The sequence below is a fragment of the Naegleria lovaniensis genome, assembly GCF_003324165.1.
Source record: "Naegleria lovaniensis strain ATCC 30569 chromosome Unknown tig022, whole genome shotgun sequence".
NCBI lineage: Eukaryota > Heterolobosea > Eutetramitea > Acrasida > Naegleriidae > Naegleria > Naegleria lovaniensis.
Genome location: NW_025407844.1, coordinates 368,166 through 391,795, shown reverse-complemented (window position 1 = coordinate 391,795; position 23,630 = coordinate 368,166). Strand labels below are relative to the sequence as shown.

The window sequence follows — 23,630 nt, the reverse complement described above, 5'->3', positions numbered from 1 at the left end:
ATCAGCCTTTTACTGAATCAGAGACATAAATCTTATCGATCAGGAAACAATTTTTCGAATTCAGCTAACACTTTGGACTTGTCAATCCTTGAAAATTTGAGTCCTTTCCATTCTGCAATGCTGTGAAAAGCATCTCCATACGATGATGTTTGTTGTTGAATTTCAATGACTGCAGAGGTGGAAGGAAGAAAGAGAGACAATATCAATTTGTCACCTTGACCGATCAACAAGGAGCTTTGAGTAGCGAGTTGTAATTGTTCTTTGATGGTTAAGGAGGCAAACTGTAGCGCCAGTTCAATACCAGTTCGTTTAGAGAGAGTGTTCTTAACATCCTCATCGTCCAACGCTAGAATAACAAGAGGCTTTTCGGAGGTTCTTTTAGCGTGCTTTTCAATCTTGAACGTTTGTAGCAATATGGAAGCAAAATTATTGATCAAAGCTTTCATGTTACAATGTTCGTTTTGCTCAATCGTCGATTTTGATGCTAAAACCAATGGTGAAGCATAAACACTTGGTTGAAAGATCACATGTTTGAATCTTACAACTTGATTCATTTCCTTATAAATATTGCTCATGGAATTCACACTCTTAAAAAGTGATTTCCATAATATATCAAACTTGGATGGTTTGTGATCATCCATAAATACAATATCCAGATGTTTCCAATTTAAATCAAAAACCTCTGTCAATAAATACGTGTTATATAATTCACTCATCACATAGAAAATATTTTCAATTTCGTTTCGAGGACCATTTTCTCTGAAAACTAAAATAGAGACTTCGTTTTCTCGTTTGACAATGTCACTTCTACTTTCGGTTTCTTCAGGATTTGTATCTTTTGAAAAGGATGCAAAAATATCTTTTTGGAAATCTTTAGAATGTGAAGAGATGGTAAATTTGGAATAGTCAAAATCACAATCTAATAAATAGGCTTTAGAATCATATGAATAATATGAATTGGAATTGGAATAGGCACAATTCTCATTTCTATATCTTAAACAGCTCACTTTTCTAATTTTAGATAAATTAATAATTAAATTATTAGCTTGACATAATTTCGTAAAAGCATCGTATTGAATGCATTTTAAGAAACTCGTTCCACTACTCGATGGTTTGCAAATACTTGTTTTGATTCCTTTCAATTCTTGAATTTTGTTGCAATCCACACATTTAGAGCTTGCAAGAGAGTTCTTATTCGATAATTGATCTTTTGAACCAACAGTCGCTGGTTGTAACTTGTTCACATTACAAACAAGATTGAACATAGTTCCTGTTTCTATATCATCTTCTTGATCCACTGAAGTGTTAGAACCATCACTAACAACACCTCCATGAGTGTTAGAACCATCACGGCCATCACTACCATCACTACCACCACCATTGGAAACAACACTTGTAAACCCATCCTTGTGAGTGACAACAGCTCCAATGAGTTTTGAAGCAAAATTTATCGCTTCACCACTCATGGGAGGACCATCATTCTTTTCATCCTCAGAATCTTCTGAATAATCAATCTTTCCATTAAATACTCTTTCAATCACTGGTTTTGTAATAAATTCATTTCTCACAGATGTATCTGCCTTATTTGATATTACTTTACCATGAAATCGTAACATGGAATACATGGCAAATAAAAACCCAATGAAAAATATTAAAATGAGCATTCGAGTGGAGAAGGATAAGCATCGATTTAGCAATGAATTCTGTGATGACGTGGTGGAGGATGAATGAAAAGAGGAATGACTATTCTTTGTATGATGATGTTTGACAATGTTACTGCTGTTCATCATGGGTGCTGTGGTGGTCGTGGTCGTCGTACCAGAGCTACTTGTACTCTCTTCATACGTATGATCGTTATGATTGTCTCTCGGATGTAGTGTTTGCGGTGACAAGTTGTTGTTGTAAAGAAGGGAACTGGAGTGTTGTTGTTGATGGTGAGCCGGCAGAGGATGAGGTGGTGACATTTTTTTATTGTTATCAAGTGATAAGATGCGGGATTGGCTCACTCTCTACTACAAAGTTGTGAAGTATACACTTGGTTGTAGTGGACTGTGTTGTTTTCGCGAGTGTAATCCTAATTACCAAGCTTTATATATTAATTCAACTATTATCCATGATTATTATTAGCTTGGTATTATTGCATGTTGCAGGGATCATTCGCTCGCTCCGTCATCATCATCACCATATCCGCTCACTCCATCATGACGCTCGGAATCATTGAATTGGCTGCTTTCCAGAAATTAACCAAATTATTTGGTAGCTGCACAGATGAGCAATTGCTCACAATAGAGTCTGTTATTACTCACAATGGTGTGCAAATAGGGAGAAGCCTTTACGATACGAGCTCCATTCTCAATGAATGGCATAATGTTATAGATATGAGTGAGGAATCTTCGTTCAATGGCAATAATTGCTAACTTGTTCTTTTTTGAATAATACATGACTTGAATATTAATAATATTTAAACATGATTTCCCGAATAGACTTGAAATTTGTTGATGAAGGCTTGAAAGAAATTGAGTTTTTGAAGTATCAGGAGGACTGATTATTAGTGTTTCCAAGATTTTCAAAATTTATCATTCGACTAAAAGTTCATTCCGATTGGGTGGGATCAACCTACGTTTCAATTTCAATGAAATAAAAATCGGATTCCAATGTCTTTTGTTTCATTTTTTCAAAATGTTTTTAGAGAGAAAGTCAAGAAAAGAAATTTCTATTTTAGTTAATTTATAAACAATGCCAATAACAAACATTCTCAACAATATATCAACAATTCGTTTCTTTCAGTATCTGTACCTTTTACTAATTTATTCTTCTATTTTTCTTCCCTTCCTCAATACCTCAGCTTTTCTTTCGGGTTTTGTAACAACGAATAATTTTGTAAAAATTTGCAATTCCAAGAACAATTTAATATCCTGTAAAAATACCTTTGTCATTGGATTGAATATTGGTGATGAGGGTTTGAAACAAGATTTAAAAATTCATGTCTCTCCCGATCAACCCATTCCACTTGACCCTCAAGATACAGATTCTCATTCGTCGTATTGGACCGTTACTTCGGATGTGGTCATTCAAATAGAACGAAGTGATGTCTATGTACATTTTCCTCTGAAATATGTGGGTTCTCTCCGAAATGCTTTTGAAGATTATCAAATTCAATCACAGAGTTGTCGTGATGAAAGAAGACTCTCAGCTACGGCGACATCCACAATGACTACGATGATCAATGGAATTTGTTGTGGGCCATTACTGAATGCCGATACGGGACAAGTCTATTATGAAACGAGAAGAATTCTCTACAATTCAACCATCTATTCTCAATACACGGTAGGAACTCCCTCTCTGCAATATTCAATTTTCATCACTCTACGACAAGGAGATTTATCCTTTGGAGTTTCTTTAACGAATGAACAAAGAAGTGTCTCAACGAGAGGAATGACTGTCTCTCTAGAGAGTGAAATGTTATTTGATTTGAGAGAATTGGATTTTAGAGAGTATTACTATGTGATTCCAGAAAAACAAAATATTGGTTTTCTCGTACCCAAACAACACATTGGAAATGAAATGAACAAAATTGGAATATCTACGGAAATTTATTTGAGAAATATTGATTGTTTCTATCAGAAAGGCTCACTATTGAGAATTCAAGGCGCCCTTCTCTCCAATGATCCAGCCTCATATAATGATCAATTCTATCCTTTTAGAAATATCAAATTGTTATACAAGAATTCAAATTGCTACTATTATAATCGATATACTGGAAAAATTGTTTACTTTTGCGATAAAACTTTAGGAACAACCATGATCTTTGAATTACCATTTGGGGATGGAACATTCTCTTTGACTAAATTGAAAGGAAATCCTGTGATTGTTTCTAAGGGAGCTTTTCGAAATGATCAAACTGTGAGCGTTTCATTGGACATTTTCAACAATATTGAAACACCAGGATTAATCGATGTTACATTACTTGATTGTTGCTCCACGGATCTTTCTTGCAATGTAAGTAGTTTTCTCATGGTTAAATATGTGGACCATATTTGTATTGTGCAAAAATCATTTTTCATTAATGAACTCATCTGTTGATTACTCATGAAAGAAAACTCAACGACAATACACACAACCAAGAATTGAGGGATTCGACGTCAAGAAAATAATTTTCAACACTTTCCTGACAGTAAGTTCTAACTATATAATTCAGTGACAAGTGTTCATGGTTATTTCACTCCATTTTCAGCTTAGTCGTGGAAAATGTATTCTTCAAGTTGGAGATAATGGCAATATCATGTCTACCATAGAAATACCCTTCGCCTTTGAAGACTCCTCGACAACTGTCAATGAAGATTTTTGCAAAGGTCCTTATCAAAAAACTATAATTGACAATGGAAACGTAAAATGTGAAGCAAATTGCCAACATTCCGATCTTGTCTTTGATTCCACTCAGAAAATTTGTGTTCCTTTGAATTGCAGCGAAAAATATGACAACAAGACAGTTTTTAACTATGCCTCTCTTTCATGTGAAGTTCCAGTCCATTGTGATCTCACGACACAACAGTACAATAGCCACAATAATACATGCCAACCAAAACAAGGAAACTTGCAAGCCACGTCTGATGCAATCCTCAACTCGGCGAATTTTAAAGACAAAATGTTAAAGTTGAATTGTGGCAATGGTTTACAAACGAGCTCTGGAATCATGTGCATGTGTTCTGGACAATATATTTCATATTGGTCCAATACCACCACACGACTTGCCCTTGTTACTCCACTCTGCTCTATTGATTCTTCAAAACAAGAAACCAGTGAAGATGATTCGAGGAGCAATGATTTTTTTAGTTCATTCATGGGAATTCCAGTCGTTGCTCAAATAGTTGCAATTGTTTGTACTTTTGCCTTAGTGACGGGTGTGCTGCTATTGTTATCCATGTGTATCACGTGTTGTTGTTTCAAGAGAAAGACTGTGGAAAAAGCATTAATTGAGCACCGATATGGTAATTTGAAAAGAAAGCGATTCCTCAAATGGTTAAGTGGGGCAGTTTTGTTTTGTGATTTTTCTCGAGAGGAGTATTCTTTTGAAAGTTGTCCAGGAGACAATTTAAAGGTCATGAGCACATTCAACTCTAAAAAGATGAAGCTTTGACCTATAAAGCCATAGTAACAGTGAACAAGTAAATTCCCTTTATCATCATTTGAAAAGATTTGGTTTGAATGATATGCAGTCCGAACCAGTTCCGAAACCAATGCCTCTCAACCTGGGTACTCCTAAGAAGATCCGTCGTATTAATCCTATCAATTTGATCAATGGTTGTTGACCTTCATCAAACATGTAAAGTCAAAGTAAATGGCTTAGATATCCATGACGAATGGTCAAGGATGGAGCGTTTTCTCATCTATGGATTGAAAACCACTTCTCAAAATGCTAGTTTCATCACTCCTTCAGGTCCCGCTTTCCAAAACCTACGCAGTGTTGTAATCAAGTGCTAGGGTTGACTCCTCCAAAAAAAAATTCAAAAATGCTCAACAACTCGCTCAGACTTTTGTCAAAGTCCTCCAAAGGTCTCAAGGGTGGCGTCTTCGCAAATGGTAAGTGGCCACATCATCATCATTAGATGACGATAATAACAACAATGATCATGATGATGATACATTTTCAATAATATTGCACATTTAATACGAACATAAAATGATTGATTTCTATTTTTCAATAATATTATTAACGTTCAGCTACCAAGCGTTGCTACTCTGCCTCCTTCTCAAAGGAAGAAATGGGTGTGTGGAAGAAGGAAAGAGAATCCGTCGCTACTCAAACTTCTCCAAACGACGAATTTTCTGATGACTTCTTGTACTATCTCTCCCAAAATGAATACAATAACTTTGTTGCTGAATGTAAGAAGGCCGGCAAGTTGGATGAAGCTCAAGTTAAAACATTGACTGATAGATACAACAATCTCATGAAGACAAAGAAGGAAATCACTGAAAAATGGGCAGGATATAACAGAGGAAAGGTCTCTCAAATCATTGGTCCAGTCGTCGACTGTATCTTTGAAGGATCATTGCCACCTATTGGTAACGCTCTTCACATGTTGTTGCCTGGTCCAAATGGCCAACCAATTGTCCTTGAAGTTGCTCAACATCTTGGTGAACACGAAGTCAGAACCATTTGTATTTCACCAACTGATGGTCTCTTCAGAGGTAAGGAATTGGTCGATACTGGTGGTCCAATCACTGTTCCTGTTGGTCGTGAAACTCTTGGTAGAGTCTTGAACGTTTTGGGTGAACCAATTGATGAAAGAGGTCCAGTTAACTCAAAGAACAGATATTCAATTCACAGAGAAGCTCCAGTCCTCTCTGAACAAACCACACAAGACGAAATCTTGGTTACAGGTATTAAGATTATTGACGTTTTGATCCCATATCCAAAGGGAGGTAAGATTGGTTTGTTCGGTGGTGCCGGAGTCGGTAAGACTGTCGTTATCATGGAACTTATTAACAACATTGCTAAGAAGCACGGTGGTTTCTCTGTCTTTGGTGGTGTCGGTGAGAGAACCAGAGAAGGTACTGACTTGTTGTTGGAAATGATTCAATCTAAAGTCATTCAATTGGAAGGAGATGGATCCAAGGCTGCTCTCGTCTATGGACAAATGAACGAACCTCCTGGAGCTCGTGCTAGAGTTGGTCAAACTGCTTTGTCTATTGCCGAATATTTCCGTGATGAAGAAGGACAAGATGTGTTGCTCTTTATTGACAACATTTTCAGATTTACTCAAGCCAACTCTGAAGTCTCTGCTCTCTTGGGTAGAATTCCATCTGCTGTCGGTTATCAACCTAACTTGTCAACAGATATTGGTGAATTGCAAGAACGTATTACCTCAACCAAGAAGGGTTCTATTACATCTGTCCAAGCTATTTACGTGCCTGCTGACGATATTACCGATCCTTCACCAGCTACCACATTTGCTCACTTGGACGCCACAACTGTCTTGTCCCGTCAAATTGCCGAACAGGGTATGTACCCAGCCGTCGATGCCTTGGAATCCATGTCTCGTTTGATCAACCCATCTGCCATCGGTAAATATCACTATGATACTGCTGACGGTGTCAGAAAGTGCTTGCAAGAATACCAAAATCTTCAAGATATCATTGCCATCTTGGGTATGGACGAATTGTCAGATGAAGACAGATTGACTGTCGATCGTGCAAGAAGATTGCAAAAGTATTTGACTCAACCTTTCCAAGTTGCCGAAGTCTTTACTGGTAAGTCTGGTTACTTCGTAGAATTGGAAGATGCTGTTGAGGAAGCCAGAGGTATTATTGAGGGTAAATATGATGAAGTCCCAGAAGCTGCTTTCTTCATGTCAGGTAACATGACAATCATTTTGAAGACAGCCAAGAAGATGGTTGACGATTTGAACGCAAGATTGCTTGCTGATAAGGAGAGATTGAAGAAGGAGGAAGCTGAAGAATAAGTGTAAACAATGTAAATTTAAACTCTGTGGGTTTAACCAATTTTCAACTCAGGAATACCATAAATTAATTAACTTGAGGTTTTTTCATTAAAATATTTGCTTTTCAAAGACTCTCGCTGACGCTCCAAATGATGATGGCGAATACAACCCGTTTCCTAATTGCGTTGTTGTATGTCGACACGGAAGCCAACTACAAAAAAAATGGATAAACCAAGAATCATAGAGCACATCAACAAACCTTTAAATTGGACAGTGAATGATTGCAAGTGGATTCCGAGTAGTGCTCGGTTTATTGCTGCAGGTGGTGTTCCGAGAGGAACTGGTTGTATTCAAGTATACACCCTCACTGAAGATGGAAAAGATGTGAACAAACTGTATGACATTGATCATAAGCATCCCTTTAAATGCTGCACTTTTGAGGCAACAGGCCTTGAAGAAAGACATTTAGCTTGTGGAGATTTTGATGGAAATATTCTTGTTTATGATTTAAACAAACCAAAAAATAATCAACCCTTATTCACAATTGAAAAAGCCCACTCTCAAATAATTAATTGTGTTGATGGATGTGGCCTCAGTTATGGTCCACCCGAAATTGCAACAGGTTCCAGAGATGGTTGTGTCAAAATTTGGGATTTGCGGCTAAAACACAAACCAATAGTGAGCCTCGAACCGCAAGAGTCTGTCAAAGTTGATTGTTGGGCTGTCTGCTTGGGAAATTCATTCAATGCTAACGAACGAGTGTGTGCAAGTGGTTATGAAAATGGAGACTTGAAAATATTTGACCTGCGAACGAACAGTGTTTTGTGGGAAACCAACTTGAAAAATGGTATTTGTTCATTGCAATTCGACCGAAGAGATATCGAAATGAACAAATTGCTGGCAACTACTCTTGAAGGAAGATTCAATGTGTTAGATATGAGAACAAGACATCCAGAAAAAGGATATGCTTGTTTATCTGAGAAAATTCAAGACAGTAATACTTCTACTGTGTGGCTTGGAAGACATTTACCCCAGAACAGGGATGTGTTTTTGGTTGCTTCAGGATCTGGATTACTTTCTCTGTACAAGTAGTAAGTATTACTAATTATTGAATGTTATTGTAAAACTATGTGTCTTTCAAGTAATTATCCATCTGAACGAAGAATTGGAAACCCACCTGAGGGCGTTGTGGGAAACACGATTCTTGTTCAAAAATCGACAGTTTCTACTCAACCAATTTGTTGCTTTGACTGGAATAGAGACAAAGAAGGTCTTGCAGTTGCAGGAGCCTTGGACCAAGCTCTAAGAATTATTGTGTGTACAAAATTAAATTTTCTGTAAACTATTGTCTTCACAAAAACAAACACTGGTTAATTGTTTTATAATTGTGACACTCGAATTAAGGTGGTTAATCCCAAACAATTTCTGTTCCCTTGATGTTGAACACTCTTTCAAAAGGCACAATATTTCCATCAGTTGATTTTGCATTGTGATCATTATAGATGGCAAAAACAATGTCTTCAAATGCACCATCATATTCCTTAATAACAGAGTTAAATAAAGATGCAATATGTGAGGGTGGATTTTCATAAGCTCCACTAAACGAAGACAATGAGTTGTGATTCAGAAAATTATAAATATTAAGATTTTGATCAAATTCCACATATCAGGAGCATAAGTACTTACCAACCCCAAGCACTTAAAATCACTGTGGTAACGCCATTCTCTATTGCCATTGCAAACATAAGTCTCATCTTATTTTTCACATTTTCAATTAAAGATTCATGTAGTTTCTGTCTCGATTGGTCTAACTGTGGTTTGGCGTAGGCAGCCACACAAATCACATCAACATGATACAGTTTTGTGAGGAATGGATAACCTTTGAGTTCACTTCCTCTAATGACAGAAACATTTGGAACATAAACACCACCTTGACAATGTGAAGAAGATCCAAAAGTAAGTTTGTAAATACATGACCTCTGACACTTACCCAATTCAGGTAACGGATATTTCCATTTCCTATCGGTATCCCAATGGTCAACATCTTCCAAAGAGAAGGCAAGACTGGTTCTTCTAAATAAATTCTCTTCTTGAGCTCCAGATCCAGTTTTATATCCTCCTCCAGGTCTCTTTGCTGATGCCATATTCAACACGGCCACTTTTTTCGTTTGTACATTGTGTTCGGAATCTTTATTGATTCCTCCCATTGAATAAATCAATGCTGCCTCCAAACAATCTCCGATCATGATGGAAATGTTAGTTTTGAATGGTTTTGGTGAATTCAAACTTTCCAAGATACATGTTGATGCTGATGGATTGGAATAGAATTTTGTGAGTTTACAACTTTGTTCAAGAGAGGATCTTGAAATTGAAACAGACTTTTCAAAATCTTCTGAGCCATGCGGTTGAGGAGTAAACTGTAAATTTCTAAAACTGTTCAGAGTTTCACTTTGAATGTATTGGCGCAATAACTTGAGATTTTCTTTTTTCTTGATTTTGTAAAGGTCAAAATATTTCAACCATGTGGCTGCGTCGAAGGAATATTTGGAATGATTGCAAAGTGCAGTCATATCCATGGATTGATAGAATTTATCGGGAGTTGGAAATTTTGAAATCATGATGATCAAGGGGACAGACAACTGAGAGTATCGTGGTATTTTTTTGTTGATGGTACCATTCAAGTTGGAATTTGAAAAACGTCAGACACCATTCCAAACAAATTTTATGGAAATACTGTAGTAGTTGTAGCAGTCAAAGTGGAATTCGCCCATGAAGGAACTTGATCGAGATGAACACCCAATACTCCTCCCAGTGCCATGGTTCCCAACACTGCTGAGGCAACTCCAAGTAAACTTAACACCACTCCACTCATGACCATATCTGTTAATTTGAAATGTCCATAACCAAAGGCAAGTGAATTAGGTACGGTTCCTATTGGAGTCATAAACGCTAAGGAACAAGCCAGTGTTGCTGGAGCCATGTAGAGAATAGGATTCTGACCTACTCTGATGGATAAAGTGGCAAGAAGAGGCATTAACAATGATGCGGTTCCAACATTACTTGAAAATTCTGTGATCACATTCACTGCAAAACAAATGACAAGCATCATGAGATAGGGATGAATCTTGCTTGCTAAATCCAATTTTACAACAATTACATCGACAATAAAATCAGAAAATTTGCATTGGTTATAGGCAGCTGCTAAAGAAAATCCACATCCAAGTAGCAAAATAATATCCCATGGCATTTCGTTTTTGACTTGTTTCCATTCTAAAATACGTCCTGTTGTGAATGGAGTGTGTGAGTTTCTTGAGGTTGTTGTTGATTGAATTTGTTGGGAATTGGTGTCATTGTTGTGTTGATCTTTTTCTGATGGAGGATTAAAAGATGGAATGAAAAACAGTAAGGATCCAAGTAAGACTGCCACTGTTCCATCACCAACATACTTCAACAGTGAAGATTTTTCTTTTTCTGGCCGTCCACTGATCCAGTACACTAAATTATTCCATCCAATGTGCAAATTAGAGCCAATTTGAATGTCTCTGGAAACCCACAATAAACACATGACTAAAAAGATAATTGTTAGTAATATTTCTTCATATCGAATTCTTCCGAGAGCCTTATATTGCTCTCTAAAGATATTGGAGGGCTTTTTTGACGATGGAGCAACGGCAACCTCTTCTTGACGAGGCGACACTTCTTCATTCAATTTATCTTCTTCTAATAAGTTAGCAGTACTGCGATAGTTGGATGGTGAATAATTGTTTAGTCCAGTATTTTCTTCCACTGTGTTTGTGCTTTCATGATTTAAAGATATTGGCCTCACAAACAAAATACTGAAATAAATATAGACCAATACAAGAAAGGTTAATGAGAGAGGAAATGCATACAAAAACCATGTTGCAAAAGTCACTGGATCATCATCTGATGTTTGTAAAGCTGGAAACTTTTCATTTAGCACGTGAACAAATATTAAATTTGTTGGTGTTCCAATCTATAATAAAATCATGGGAAATCATAGTACAATTATCTGTAACATGAGTGTTCAATGTTACAATAATTGTTGAACTTACCAATGTAGACATTCCCATAATGGATGAAGCATATGGAATGCAAAGGAATAATGTTTTAGCAAATTTCTGAATTTTAACTAGCTCTTTTTCTCTCTTTTCTATATTAGGATTTTCATTGTTCTTTTTCTTGATACTTGAAACCACTGCATTGGCCATTGGTAATAGCATGGCTGTAGTGGCACTGTTTGATAAAAACATTGAAAGAGTTCCACCAAGCAACATAAATCCTAATAATATTAAAAACGGTCTCATTCCAATTAAACCCAACACGAATAGTGAAAATCTTCGGTGTAAATTCCATCGTTCTAAAGCAATGGTAACCATAAAAGATCCAACAAATAGAAAAGATAACTCTGAAAAGTATGCTTCAGTAATAATTTTGGCGCTTGTAACACCCAATAAAGGGAATAATATTACAGGAAGTAATGATGTAATGGCAATTGGAACTGGTTCAGTTATCCAATAAGTGGCAATCCATATGGTTATACCAGCACATCGATTAATTGCAATTGTAGCTCCAAGTGGAGTCAACATATTACAAAAGAAAGGCAAGGCTAAAACTGGTCCGCTCAACACTCGTAACCAATAAAACAATATTGCTTTGGCTTTTCGTTTTCGTAAATCTGATGGCGATTCGTACGACTTGAAATTGTTGTCTTGCTCATCCATGTTATTATTGTTTGGTGGAAATGATGAGGCTTCTTCTTCGCCAAGTTCTTGTTGTTGATGATCCGAATTCGAATTTTTCATCTCTTCCTCTAGTTCCACGACGGAAATGTCTTTGTATTGGTCATGTATCGGAGATCTCTGCAAGTGGTTGCTGTGGTTGGATTCATTCTGATTCTCATCCAAAAGATCATGTGTGGCCATTTTTTGTATTAAAACCAAGTTCAAATTCCTTCTTGCAAAGCTCTAAAGAAAAGAACACGAGAAGATTTTTCGATTCTCAAATGCAAATTCTCAAACGAAGCTTTTGAGCAAGAGAAAAATGAGAATTAAAAGGTTCCATTCTTGATGTGGTTCGCACAAAGAGCATCTTCATTGTTTTCTTCCAGCGAAAAGAATGAGCATGACAAATTTAGACAGGCGTTAGAAAGTCGAAATTTTTTTTGAAATGCGCATTGAAAAAAAAACATCAACCCATCCTCTCTCCGTCTTGAACCCCTTTTTCACCAAGACTTCCACTCTCTACCATGATGAACACGACGGAACAACAAGAACAACAAATCATAGTCATTAAACAAGCCTTTAGTACGGCACTGCGAGATCTTTTTGAAAAGAATGATCCTAGAAAATATATGAGTGTGGTACAAAAGTTCCATCAACTCAATCTTCAACAATTAATTCTAACTTTTAAAGCCCTTTCACGAATAGCCTCTGAAATTGTACATGCCCGCCCATCTTCCTCTGTATCATCATCATCCTTCCAGAATTCAACGTCGACTACCACTGTAAATTTTCAATTTTCCGATTGCAAAGACTTGGTGCACGCTATTCTTTCCACAAGTACAAAAGTACTCTGTTCTAACAACAAGGAATTACAAAACAGTTTTGATACTCTGTGTTTGGCATTGTACACTACTTCTGCTTCTTCAAGTAGCACCATCAACAATAGTGTTCCTTTACTAGTGTCCAATAACAATGCCTTTGAAAAGAAAAGCCGTCCTCCATCTCATGATCCAACTCAATTCAAAAAAGCCCATGATGTAAAAGTTAGCGGAAGTATTCACGGAATGATCATGTCGTGCATTGTTGAACATTTTCACCCTATTCCAGATTTTGAACTTCAGCGAATTGAAGAAAATAGTGGAGGTATCAAATTAACTCGAGAACTCATAGAAACAATGGAACGAACTAGAAAACAAAATGTACATAATCTCTTGTACAAATTACAAAAAAAGGCTACCAATCAACTCTTGTTTATTGATCAACTCAAGGACAAAATACGGCATAACTATCCTCATGCTTCGTATTCACTTTCTATTCATCGAGCATTTGTTGGAAATTTGTTGAGTTTGGATAAATATATTCCATCTCTCACAAGTTTTTGTTTCACTTTGGTTGTACAGAGTCTTATTGAGATGGATGCTCAACTTGTTGCTATGAATGCTCAGACCGATGGTTCCATGTCAGCATCATCTGGTAACAAGAATAGTGAAGGTGTTGACTTGAAGCATTTAGAAAATGCAATCTTTGATTTTGAGTTTGACGAATCCAACGCAGAAGAAATGCGTATTTATTGTGCAGAAAAGCTTGACTCAATAGTCACTGTTCTATTCGAGTATATCAATGAACGTGCAAACGCTCCTCCTACATCACCCATTCAATTACAACCACGACAGCACAACAAGTACCTTGAGAGTGGAAATAGTGAATGTAAAGGAAAGAACGAATTCATGGATTCAATATTTCACTCAATGATGATTCTCTTCCGAAGCTTCGTACTCAATCAATATCAACTACATTCTATTCAATTCCTCATGTTTTACATTTGCAGCTTCCATGTCAACTATATGGAACGATTTATTAGTTTTTTACTCGGAAATATTTTCAACAGCCAAATCCATAATGAGGTGAGAAAATGTTGTGCTGCATACCTGTCTGGTATGCTGTCACGTGCCAAATATGTCTCAAACACCGTGATTTTGAAGACATTAGGTCAACTATTGAACTGGTGTGACAAGTATATCACTACTTTTGAACAAAGCGTCCAATACTTGGATGTGGAAACACACAGCCTATTCTACTCCATTTGCCAGGGTGTTTTCTATATCCTGTGCTTCAAAATACATCAATTAATTAAGCCAGAAACAGCTGAAGGTGAGGATAACTCCTTGCTTCGAAAAGATGTCAAACAATTAATGGCAGAGAGTCGACAATTTTTCTCACAGTCCCCGATTAAGAAAATCATGTATTCCAAATTTAATCCTTTAAAGGTATGTTGTAGTTCATTCCGACTGAACGGTCATTCATTCTCCACTAATTATTGATACATACAATTTTACACTGTCACGTTGTTGTGGCAACCTGACTTCATTTTGAAACCAAATTAATTTTTTGTACTGCATGTCGCAATAACAACTGGGCGATTAACCATCCGAACGCCTTCGGTGGAATCGCATTTGTGACTTGCCAATGTACAACATTCTCATTATTGTTGCAACATTGAAACATCATGACCATGATCATTCATTGTTGTTGACCGAATAAACCATTTGTGGTTGAACATGACACACCAACAACCATTGGTCGTGATCATACAAACACCAAAACCATTCCAAACCAACGTGCACTCTTTCCTTATTCCATGATATGACTTGACAGATTGTGGCTCAAGACGTGGCAGAAGAAGTTGTTGACGCTTTTTCACGGTATTACCTTTTTGATTTCCACCATGTGTTAGAAGAGAATCAAAACATTGTGATTCCCTTACGTGGTGGATATGGAGGTGTGAATTATCTTGAAAATAACTTCTTTCCGTTTGACCCCTACCTGTTGAGACAGTCAGAAAAATTCATTCTTCCACATTATCAAAAGTGGGAAGGTGGAAATTATTCTGGTGTTGATTTTAGTGAATTTGGGAATTTTAATTCACAAAATTCCATCTCAAGCTCTTCACAAAATAGACAACAGGACTACTATGGTGGATCCTCGTCGTCGGTTGGTCACTCGAACAACATGATGGATGAATGGGATCGATTAAGGAACATGAATCACAATTCCAATCACAGAAACTCGGAAGCAAATAATTTTCTTTTCGAGTCATTGCACTCACCTCATTCCAAGTCACCTCTTGCCTCTATGAAACAAGTGAAACGAAGACTGGCTGACTCTTTTGAGGATGACATGATGGACGATGATGATGAAGAACCAAGCTCGCAAGGAATATTTGAGTTGTCAGAAGATGAACAAGATGAGTATCAAAATGATGGAGACAGTAGTATTGATAGTGGAGACGAAGAACCATTTGAGGCAGATGATGATGAGATGTATTACGAGGCAGGAAATACTGGTATCATGATTCATGGTCAACATTCCGGAAGAAGATCACCTCCTCGAACTATAAGTATTGACAGAAAACGAAGTGAATCCGGAGCAAGTAATAACAGTCTTTCAAGAAGAAATGGAAGCCTTTTGGGAATGTCATTTGGGTCGGGAAGTTTAGAAGATAGCCCTGTGAAATCTCCCTACGGTTGGAATGCAATTTCTCTTTCTCCCAATTACAAATAAAACAAATATTGAAAACACATGGAATCAAGCTAAATTTATTTCGTTTCATTGTTCTCTTCAGATCCGTTTTGTAAACAGTTCTCTGAGCTAATAAAAATGTCTTCTCAACAACCGCATGATGACTTCAGCGCTGATCTGATTTTGGTCTATGCAGACGATAACAAAAGTTCAGTCAAAATTATTGATGATGGTGATGAAACATCTCCAATTGTTCCCTTCATGTATCTAGGGCCTCATTTCTCAGCGGAACGAGACTCAGATTACCTTCGGAATTCAAAAAGCATCACACACATTCTAAACGTGACAAAAGAAATTTCGTGCAAACATAAAGACTCGCTCACTACCATTCAAATTCTGATCGATGACAATCCCAATGAAGCACTCGAACACCACATACCTCAAGCTCTTCAATTTATAAATGATTGTATGAAAGAAAAAGGAACTATTCTCGTGCATTGTCAAGCTGGTATTTCACGATCTTCTTCAATGGTCATTGCTTTTGTGATGAACTGTTTACGGATGAATTTACATGATGCGTATCATTACGTCAAGAAGAGAAGAAGTTGTATCTCACCAAACGTTGGATTTATTTCAAAATTAGCAAATTACGAAATACAAATATTGGGTGTGAATAAGTCATCGTTAGATTTGCAAGATTATTACGCCACATGGATTCTTGAATTTTTTCCATCGGTAATGACTAAGGAAAGAATTAAAGAAATTATTGAAGAAAAGGGAGATTTTGATGAGGCATTAGATTGCATTCTCAGTTCCAGTTTCTAAATTATCATGTGGACGTGTCATTGCATTCTCTCCAAAATTGTTGCAGCCCACACAACTTGATAAAATTCATTTCTCAATTATTGCCTTTCTTTTTTTTGATTTTCTTTCCTTTTTTCTTTGGTGGAGTCTGTGGTTGGTCGTCTTCAGGAGGGTCTACTGGTTCTATGATTGGAAATTCGTGTACATTTGGTATGTGAATTGGTTCCTGAACTTTTGGTTTTGCCTTCTTTCCAGTGACAAACTTTTTGTTACAATCAACCAAAAATCTATTTCACAATTCATTATCATGAATTATTGATGTGATTAACTTGTTAAATAATAATAATGAATTACTAAACATACCCTCCCATTCTAATTACATTTCTACCAATCAAGACAGGGCAAGCTAGCTTGTGACGTTCCACTAAGGTGAACTCTGCAACTTGTTGTTGAAATTCTGGACCGATGGACACCAAAGTCTTAATCACATATCTGGTTGAGACATGACCATTCGAAGACATGACTGTTTTCGTGGTATTTGCGAAAGGGAAATCCAAAATTTGTTGAACAATGCTTCTATTGTTACGGTCTAGAACCACATCAAAGTTTAAGGTTTTTTTCACCTTATCATGATGAACATTGACCACATCTAAACAACTGGTCTTGGCTCCGGAATCAACCTTTCCCAATAAATTCATCACTCCAAGTTGAGGAAAATGGATCCTAATGCGATTAGTAAATCATACAATTATTAACATTAATTCAATATTATAAGAAAATTAATGATCAATAGGGTAGGTATAAGGATTGAGTTAATGATTCCCTTTGCACAACTTACATTTCTCGTCGTCCAATAATCCTGGTTTTTGGTTCTAAAGGCTTAATATATTTAGCAATTGAGGCTGGCACGGGCCTATACAGTTGAGATAATTCTGTTCGTCCCAAAGATAATAAATTAGTTGGAGAAGTATACTCTTCTTCTTCATCAGATGTTAGTAATGCTTTCTTGAGTCCAGTAGAGGCTTCGGCAGTTCCATTCCAAACACCATCATGTATATACAAAAAGTACAATCCGAACGTTATCAAAACACTCAAGCCTACCACCACTCCATAAATAATATATTGTTTAAATAAATACACCGCAGTATTACTACTACTACTAGTACTGCTTTTCTCATGCATCTTCAGGGCAGTTGTTGTTGCTGTCGTTCGGTTTTTCTTCAACTCTTGCTCTACGTTGGTATTTCTCGTGCTCTTCCCTTTTCCATCGTGGTGTAGGGTCGTCATGTTTTCATTTTCTTTGATCTTGAGAGTCGGAATATGTAAGGATCCATCCTCTTCATGGTTCAATGTTGTTGAAACGTCTTTGGGAGTTGAAACCATCACGAGAGAGTCATCGGGACTTGTTGTTGTAGTCAGCACCATGTCGTTTGTATTTAGATTATAATGTTGTTTATGATTGGTTGGTGGTGATGATGATGAAGAATAATGATGATTGATGTCAGTGGAAGTCGTATGTAGAGTTGGAGCAGAGGTTGTTGAAGGGCTCTTCTTGGAAGACACCTCCGATGAAGTACTGCTGCTCATTGATAAGAAGGAATGCCAGCAGGCAGGGATCGAGAGAGTTGCTTTTCAGGGTTGGAGTCTCAGTGATTCACTCTGTGTGCACTGATGCAAAATGTAATACACTCAAAGATACTTGAAGATGGTTGTTTGCCCTGAATTCAGTGAGTATCACTGATCAACGTTGATACTTCTGGCAGAAATGCGATGTTTTTGATGTTGTTTTTTTGACTTGAGTTTTATTGATCGGGTCAAGCTAAAAGACAAGTGACACAACAGGTCTTTGCTGTTCTTTTCCACGTGTTGTTGTTGCTTTCGTGTTGTTCTCTCAAAATCACAAAAAGAAAAATACTGCATGGTTTTATTTGGCAAATCATCTGGAATGAGTCTAGAACTTTTATGGTGAGATGTTTAATATCGAGAGTAGATGATGAAAAAAGTTTTATTCGGAAGTTTGCTTTTGATAGCTTTTGTGTGGTTTCATTAGAGTTTACAACATTCAAAATAAGACTCTCAACCAGTAAAATATCATTTGAGATCTTTCGAGTTTGAGAACTATGTGTTGGGGGAGAGTGATGCCATTTCTAGCAAGTGTTTGATGCTCGTTGACAATAATTCAATCTCTTGCTAAATGCTGCCAACCTGTAAAAAAACGACAACCATTCTATTGGTATAACACAATTCAGAACAAATGCATCCAAGCATCAGAACCGTAACAATCATTGTCACAACAATCATGCATTTCATGATTACTGTTGTTCATTGCCGTGATTTACACTCTTTATCTCCATCATCATCATCATCGCCGACATCACTGAGGTTTCAATACTCGGATATTAAGACTCTCAAAACGAGCATTCTTTCAACGACAACAACCACCTCCGTCATATTAGGAGCAGCCAATTATGTGTCATTATTTCTATGGAATGATTTAAAGTATTCCTCTCTTTCCGAGGTGTATGAGTCATTATCCTCGAAACGACCATTGAGATTCTTTTCGTATACCTTTCAACCAGATGCACAACGTCACATTATGACTCGAGTCATTCCTAGATCGTTTTTAAGTCTCTCTTTCAATAGCTCAACAACAACGAATAACATTTCAGAGGAGTCGCTCACTACTGGATTGTGGACCTATTCACAAGTATCTCTAGGAGCCTCCACCGATTGCCTCTATGGATCTGTTTTTGAACATTTTGATATTCTCATTGATACGCCCGATGTGTTTGCCAAACGATTAAGGTTTGCAAGCTCACATTTTGGACGTCGAAAGCCTTTTCAATCCGGCCTCTTGAATCCCAATGATTTTCAGCACATTCCATTATTTCCTAGTATGGTGTGGATTTATAATGGTAGCCTTATAGAGTTGGAGGATATCAGTACGAACCATTTCATGACAACGTCCATGATGACCGTTTTGAAACAAAACTCAACCCTAACAAATCTCACCTGTTTGGATTCAGTCATTCATGATGCTCGGGTATTTGAGAGGCTTCATGGTATTGCAAATTTTACAGAGCAAGATTTACACGCTCTTACACTTTTCATGAACATTTCAACAACATTGAATTATACGTTTGAAATCATCAATAAGGCTTTTACGACTATAAGTATGGAAATAACTACAACAACAACAACTTGGACCAAACAACAAGTACGGAACAATTTATGGCCTTCATCATGTTTCTATTGTTCAACCTCTGGATGTGTTGCAGAGCGATGGGCCCAACAAGATTATTTAGATATCAGTGTGGCTTCTGTTGGAATATTTTTTTATTTGATTCTCTTTTCATCCAAAGCCTTTCTTCATCCATCGATTAAGAGAAAATTTGGAAACGCATACTTGGGACCATTCTTAATAATGGTTGGATTTGCAGTGAACTCTCCTGCATTGGCCAATCATTGTTCTACTGGTGCTGGTTTAGTATTCAGTTATTGTATATTCACTCTGTCTTTGGTATATATTTGTACCATGTTACGATTTTATTATTTGAGAAATATTTATTGGATTATTGACAAGACAGATTGTGTTAAAATTCACAAAGTATTATCGACTCTACCCGTTGGAATTATTATTACAATTTTTGTTCCATTGATTCTGGCTGCCATTTTAACTATACCTCATATAGTATTGGTTCGAACATTTAACTCGACTACCATTAATCTCAATTTTAATTTAATGGTGTTGGGAATGGCTTTGATTCCAAGTATTTTAGGAAGTCTTGTGGTTGCGTTTGATATTGTCAAACATCGAAAAAGTATTAAGGAAAAGGGTAAGTGATTTTCTTTTTACAGCACTCAATCAAGTGGTGTTTGAAAGGTTTAAGAAGATTCTTGTTCTTTGAGGATCCCTTTTTCGTGCGGGTCGATTTAATTTCTCTAAATATTATTGTGATCTTTATGGTTGCTGTTCTTCTTTCGGTGGGAACAAGTTCCAATAATTTGGTTCCAATCTTTCGATTCATTTGTGGATTGTGTGGATATTTGGTTTGTGGAGGAGCTAATATCATTGTGATTCTAGTTCAACATTTATTATTTAGAGCTAGTTCTTTAGAAAAACAAGCACAATCAGAGCATGATCAGTTTGATTTTCATCACCTGATGGAAAGTAATAATGAATCATTTTACAAATTATTTAAAGAATATTGTTCTGGAGAAAGCTCAACCGAGAATATCCTATTGTTTGAAACTTTAAAAAAGCTGAAAGATCAACAAAGTTTAACACTGAACGATATGCACTACATTTCCAAAACATTTTTGAACATGTACTCGCTGTATGAAGTCAATATTCCTTCGAGTGTGAGAGCTGATTTTGGTAAAGCCATCAAAGATCATGAAGCCTCCACTTTGACCACTATTCACATCTCTGTCATTGAACCATTGTATATTGAAGTGATGGCTAATTTAAAAGATACATTTCGTAGATTAGAGAAAACAAGTGTATTTGCAAAGTGGAAACACTTTTATCAAGTTCAGAAAGTGCAATCTGTTATTTGATTTGCTTTTGGGTATGCAAATTGTTGTTAAGATGAGCAATGATGATGATTCTACTCTCTCTAGGCTGATTTGTTCTCATCATTAACTTTTGTGAAAACCTATTGCTACAAATGTTCTGCAAAACTTTAAATGTCTCTACATTTATTTCTTGACAGCAAATGCTTTTTTGAATCGCTCAATAAATGGATCTGTGATTGGCATTTCAATAGATGCTTGACTATTTTGTAACACAAAGACATGAGTTTCATGAACAGCTGCATAGGAACGTCTGTACATGGAAGGATCATTATGTTGATTTCCACTAATGTAAGAGTGTTCAGATGCTCCAAGCACAAGTTCATGAGTCAAATGTCGTGAAGACATTAAATCTTGTAAACTTGGTGCATCCATCCAATTAGGAACTACAATAAAGAAAGAGAGAGGTCGTTTCTTGCTTGTATCCTTCGACAGAGCAGTGTTGGAATGATCTAAAAGTGTTTCCATATGAGAGACCATGACCTTCATTAACTCTTCACTGAAAGGAGGGTTTGCTTCAAAGCTAGAAATATTGTAATCATTGATATCATCATTGATATTATATCATCATCAATATTTCAATTCAATTACATAAAACACACAAATCTTACACATACCTTCCTGTGGTTGGGAAAAATTCAAAAAAGCTTCCCAATGATCCAAACCAATAATCAATATCACCACATGCAGAACAAAAATCAGGGAAATAACAATTCAAAGGTGATGCAAAGTTTTCAGAATTTACCTTCACATCTCCATGCAGTGTCTCAAATACTTGAATAGGACAAGCAGCGTGTAGTCCTGATCCTTCAAACTTCTTGGTACCCATTCCAAACATGGCAGCATATCGAAGAAGAAGGCAATAAACGAACAAATCAAATAAGCATGTGGACTTGGAACTTGAGGTAAAAAATATCGTCTCTAATGATTTTCTTTTTTCAATGTTTGTTTGTGAAATCAAGTTAAGGCGGTGTGTGAAATGTTTTTTCAATTTTTCATAGTGAGATAGATTGAGTTGGCATTGTAGGTCGATGCTTTGAATGGATTCGGTCTTGAAGCTGTTCTTCTTGTCTATGTTTAAAATCACTTGATTATTGGTTGTTGACTTTTCTATTACTTTTGTAAATGTGTTAATCTTGTCTTGTGAAAAGTATACTTTTAAGCATTCATGAAGAGATGTACATTCCTTTGGTTCTAAAATTGTAGAAAAGTCGTTGATTATATGTGTAGTTAGCAAACTTTTAAACCGTGTGTTGAGTAGATAATTGCTCTTGATCGACAACAATGAACATAGTTTGTCAACCTCACTAGAGACCTTTTCTTGAAGTAGCTTTCCAACATCTTCTTTCATCTCTCTCAACTTGTTCATGATATTGTCCTCTTTATCCTTTTCTCTCTTATTAGATTTGAATTCGTTGTCTAACCATTGTGAATAATTGTCGCAAGATGTAAAAATCTTTTCTTTTTCAATATCTGTAAAAGATTTTCCAATATGATCTTTCTTGCACAAGGTTTTACATGCGTCTATATATGTTGTTATACTGTCTTTTGCGTCGTTTGCATTTTTCGGAAACATGTTCACTTTCACAGGAATGTCATCAAGAATCTCTCGTCTTAGAGATACGCTCTTTGGATCAATAAAATAATCACTGTCGTTTTCTAAGGATTTATCCGTAATATTGGTGAGTAGTGACGGTAATATTGGGTCAATATATCCAATATTTTCTAATTTTTGTTTCAAATGGATATTTTCCAACACTTTTCTCTCGAACATCCATCTATTGAATGATTGTTTCGGCACCAAGTCAACATCAAGCAATTCTTTTAACAAATCCTTATAATATTGCCTAAGTTCTACAAGTATTTCTGCTCTTTCAAACTCCATTTCTAACCTTGGAATAATAGAAAGGAATTTGAAGAAATATTCTCTCGAATGATCATGCTCAACCTGCTCACAAACAACGTCAGAATAAATATTGTACATGTGATAATTGGAAATATACTCTAATAATGAGATTTCATTGTTGAAATTTTCTTTAAAAGCGTCTCTTGTTGGAATGATAGGAATATCATAAAAATCATTCTTTCCTAATACCGTCAAGTCTTTATCTTTTGCAAAATAAAAATTGGTTTCTACTTGTTGTTGTTGAAAGTTATATCTATTCTTTTTGGTACGATCATTTGTGGCTGAATCTTTATACCCTCCTCCTCTATACGAACGATCGTTTTGAGCACGATTGTCATAATATCTTTTTGAATTATTTTCTCTTTGTTCGTTAGTTTCGTGATGATATCGATGATCAGTCGAGCGACCATAATCTTTTTCATTTCGCTGCTGATAATAATTTGACCTGTCTGTATTCCGATGTCGTGATGGTTGTGAAGAATTGTTATTGCTCATTTTTTTAAAAAGCTCTTTTTGATGATCATCAAGCCTTCGAGTTCAAAAGGAGCTTTGTGTGTTAAATGCTAGGTCTCCCAATGAAACTCAATCCCGTCGTCAAGTGTACAACAAGCTGCATAAATTGAATTGAAAAAGAAAAAACAA

At 36.4% G+C, this 23,630-nt stretch overlaps 12 protein-coding genes across 12 annotated transcripts; 6 read left to right on the top strand and 6 right to left on the bottom strand.

Moving 5' to 3' along the window:
• Window positions 1–32: 32 nt before the first annotated feature.
• C9374_004919 (uncharacterized protein) lies at window positions 33–1,964 on the bottom strand (the record flags this gene model as incomplete). The annotated part of the gene is made up of 1 exon (XM_044694611.1): window positions 33–1,964. One exon carries the CDS (start codon window positions 1,962–1,964, stop codon window positions 33–35), a length of 1,932 nt encoding a protein of 643 aa, XP_044548631.1.
• Window positions 1,965–2,249: 285 nt separating this feature from the next.
• Window positions 2,250–2,670, bottom strand: C9374_004918 (uncharacterized protein; the record flags this gene model as incomplete). Its single annotated transcript, XM_044694610.1, has 2 exons — window positions 2,250–2,541; window positions 2,621–2,670. The coding sequence occupies 2 exons, from the start codon at window positions 2,668–2,670 to the stop codon at window positions 2,250–2,252; spliced, it is 342 nt and encodes a 113-aa protein (XP_044548630.1).
• Window positions 2,671–2,736: 66 nt separating this feature from the next.
• On the top strand, window positions 2,737–5,137 carry C9374_004917 (uncharacterized protein; the record flags this gene model as incomplete). The annotated part of the gene is made up of 3 exons (XM_044694609.1): window positions 2,737–3,999; window positions 4,097–4,174; window positions 4,235–5,137. The coding sequence occupies 3 exons, from the start codon at window positions 2,737–2,739 to the stop codon at window positions 5,135–5,137; spliced, it is 2,244 nt and encodes a 747-aa protein (XP_044548629.1).
• A 373-nt stretch (window positions 5,138–5,510) lies between these two features.
• Window positions 5,511–7,463, top strand: C9374_004916 (uncharacterized protein; the record flags this gene model as incomplete). Its single annotated transcript, XM_044694608.1, has 2 exons — window positions 5,511–5,580; window positions 5,722–7,463. 2 exons carry the CDS (start codon window positions 5,511–5,513, stop codon window positions 7,461–7,463), a joined length of 1,812 nt encoding a protein of 603 aa, XP_044548628.1.
• A 201-nt stretch (window positions 7,464–7,664) lies between these two features.
• On the top strand, window positions 7,665–8,783 carry C9374_004915 (uncharacterized protein; the record flags this gene model as incomplete). Its single annotated transcript, XM_044694607.1, has 2 exons — window positions 7,665–8,533; window positions 8,585–8,783. 2 exons carry the CDS (start codon window positions 7,665–7,667, stop codon window positions 8,781–8,783), a joined length of 1,068 nt encoding a protein of 355 aa, XP_044548627.1.
• Window positions 8,784–8,850: 67 nt separating this feature from the next.
• Window positions 8,851–10,060, bottom strand: C9374_004914 (uncharacterized protein; the record flags this gene model as incomplete). The annotated part of the gene is made up of 3 exons (XM_044694606.1): window positions 8,851–9,040; window positions 9,129–9,372; window positions 9,433–10,060. The coding sequence occupies 3 exons, from the start codon at window positions 10,058–10,060 to the stop codon at window positions 8,851–8,853; spliced, it is 1,062 nt and encodes a 353-aa protein (XP_044548626.1).
• A 104-nt stretch (window positions 10,061–10,164) lies between these two features.
• Window positions 10,165–12,385, bottom strand: C9374_004913 (uncharacterized protein; the record flags this gene model as incomplete). The annotated part of the gene is made up of 2 exons (XM_044694605.1): window positions 10,165–11,436; window positions 11,516–12,385. The coding sequence occupies 2 exons, from the start codon at window positions 12,383–12,385 to the stop codon at window positions 10,165–10,167; spliced, it is 2,142 nt and encodes a 713-aa protein (XP_044548625.1).
• Window positions 12,386–12,708: 323 nt separating this feature from the next.
• On the top strand, window positions 12,709–15,745 carry C9374_004912 (uncharacterized protein; the record flags this gene model as incomplete). The annotated part of the gene is made up of 2 exons (XM_044694604.1): window positions 12,709–14,451; window positions 14,840–15,745. The coding sequence occupies 2 exons, from the start codon at window positions 12,709–12,711 to the stop codon at window positions 15,743–15,745; spliced, it is 2,649 nt and encodes an 882-aa protein (XP_044548624.1).
• A 96-nt stretch (window positions 15,746–15,841) lies between these two features.
• Window positions 15,842–16,528, top strand: C9374_004911 (uncharacterized protein; the record flags this gene model as incomplete). Its single annotated transcript, XM_044694603.1, has 1 exon — window positions 15,842–16,528. One exon carries the CDS (start codon window positions 15,842–15,844, stop codon window positions 16,526–16,528), a length of 687 nt encoding a protein of 228 aa, XP_044548623.1.
• A 73-nt stretch (window positions 16,529–16,601) lies between these two features.
• On the bottom strand, window positions 16,602–18,094 carry C9374_004910 (uncharacterized protein; the record flags this gene model as incomplete). Its single annotated transcript, XM_044694602.1, has 3 exons — window positions 16,602–16,794; window positions 16,871–17,230; window positions 17,346–18,094. The coding sequence occupies 3 exons, from the start codon at window positions 18,092–18,094 to the stop codon at window positions 16,602–16,604; spliced, it is 1,302 nt and encodes a 433-aa protein (XP_044548622.1).
• Window positions 18,095–18,761: 667 nt separating this feature from the next.
• On the top strand, window positions 18,762–21,067 carry C9374_004909 (uncharacterized protein; the record flags this gene model as incomplete). The annotated part of the gene is made up of 2 exons (XM_044694600.1): window positions 18,762–20,343; window positions 20,391–21,067. 2 exons carry the CDS (start codon window positions 18,762–18,764, stop codon window positions 21,065–21,067), a joined length of 2,259 nt encoding a protein of 752 aa, XP_044548621.1.
• Window positions 21,068–21,208: 141 nt separating this feature from the next.
• C9374_004908 (uncharacterized protein) lies at window positions 21,209–23,483 on the bottom strand (the record flags this gene model as incomplete). Its single annotated transcript, XM_044694599.1, has 2 exons — window positions 21,209–21,605; window positions 21,700–23,483. 2 exons carry the CDS (start codon window positions 23,481–23,483, stop codon window positions 21,209–21,211), a joined length of 2,181 nt encoding a protein of 726 aa, XP_044548620.1.
• Between the last annotated feature and the right edge of the window lie 147 nt (window positions 23,484–23,630).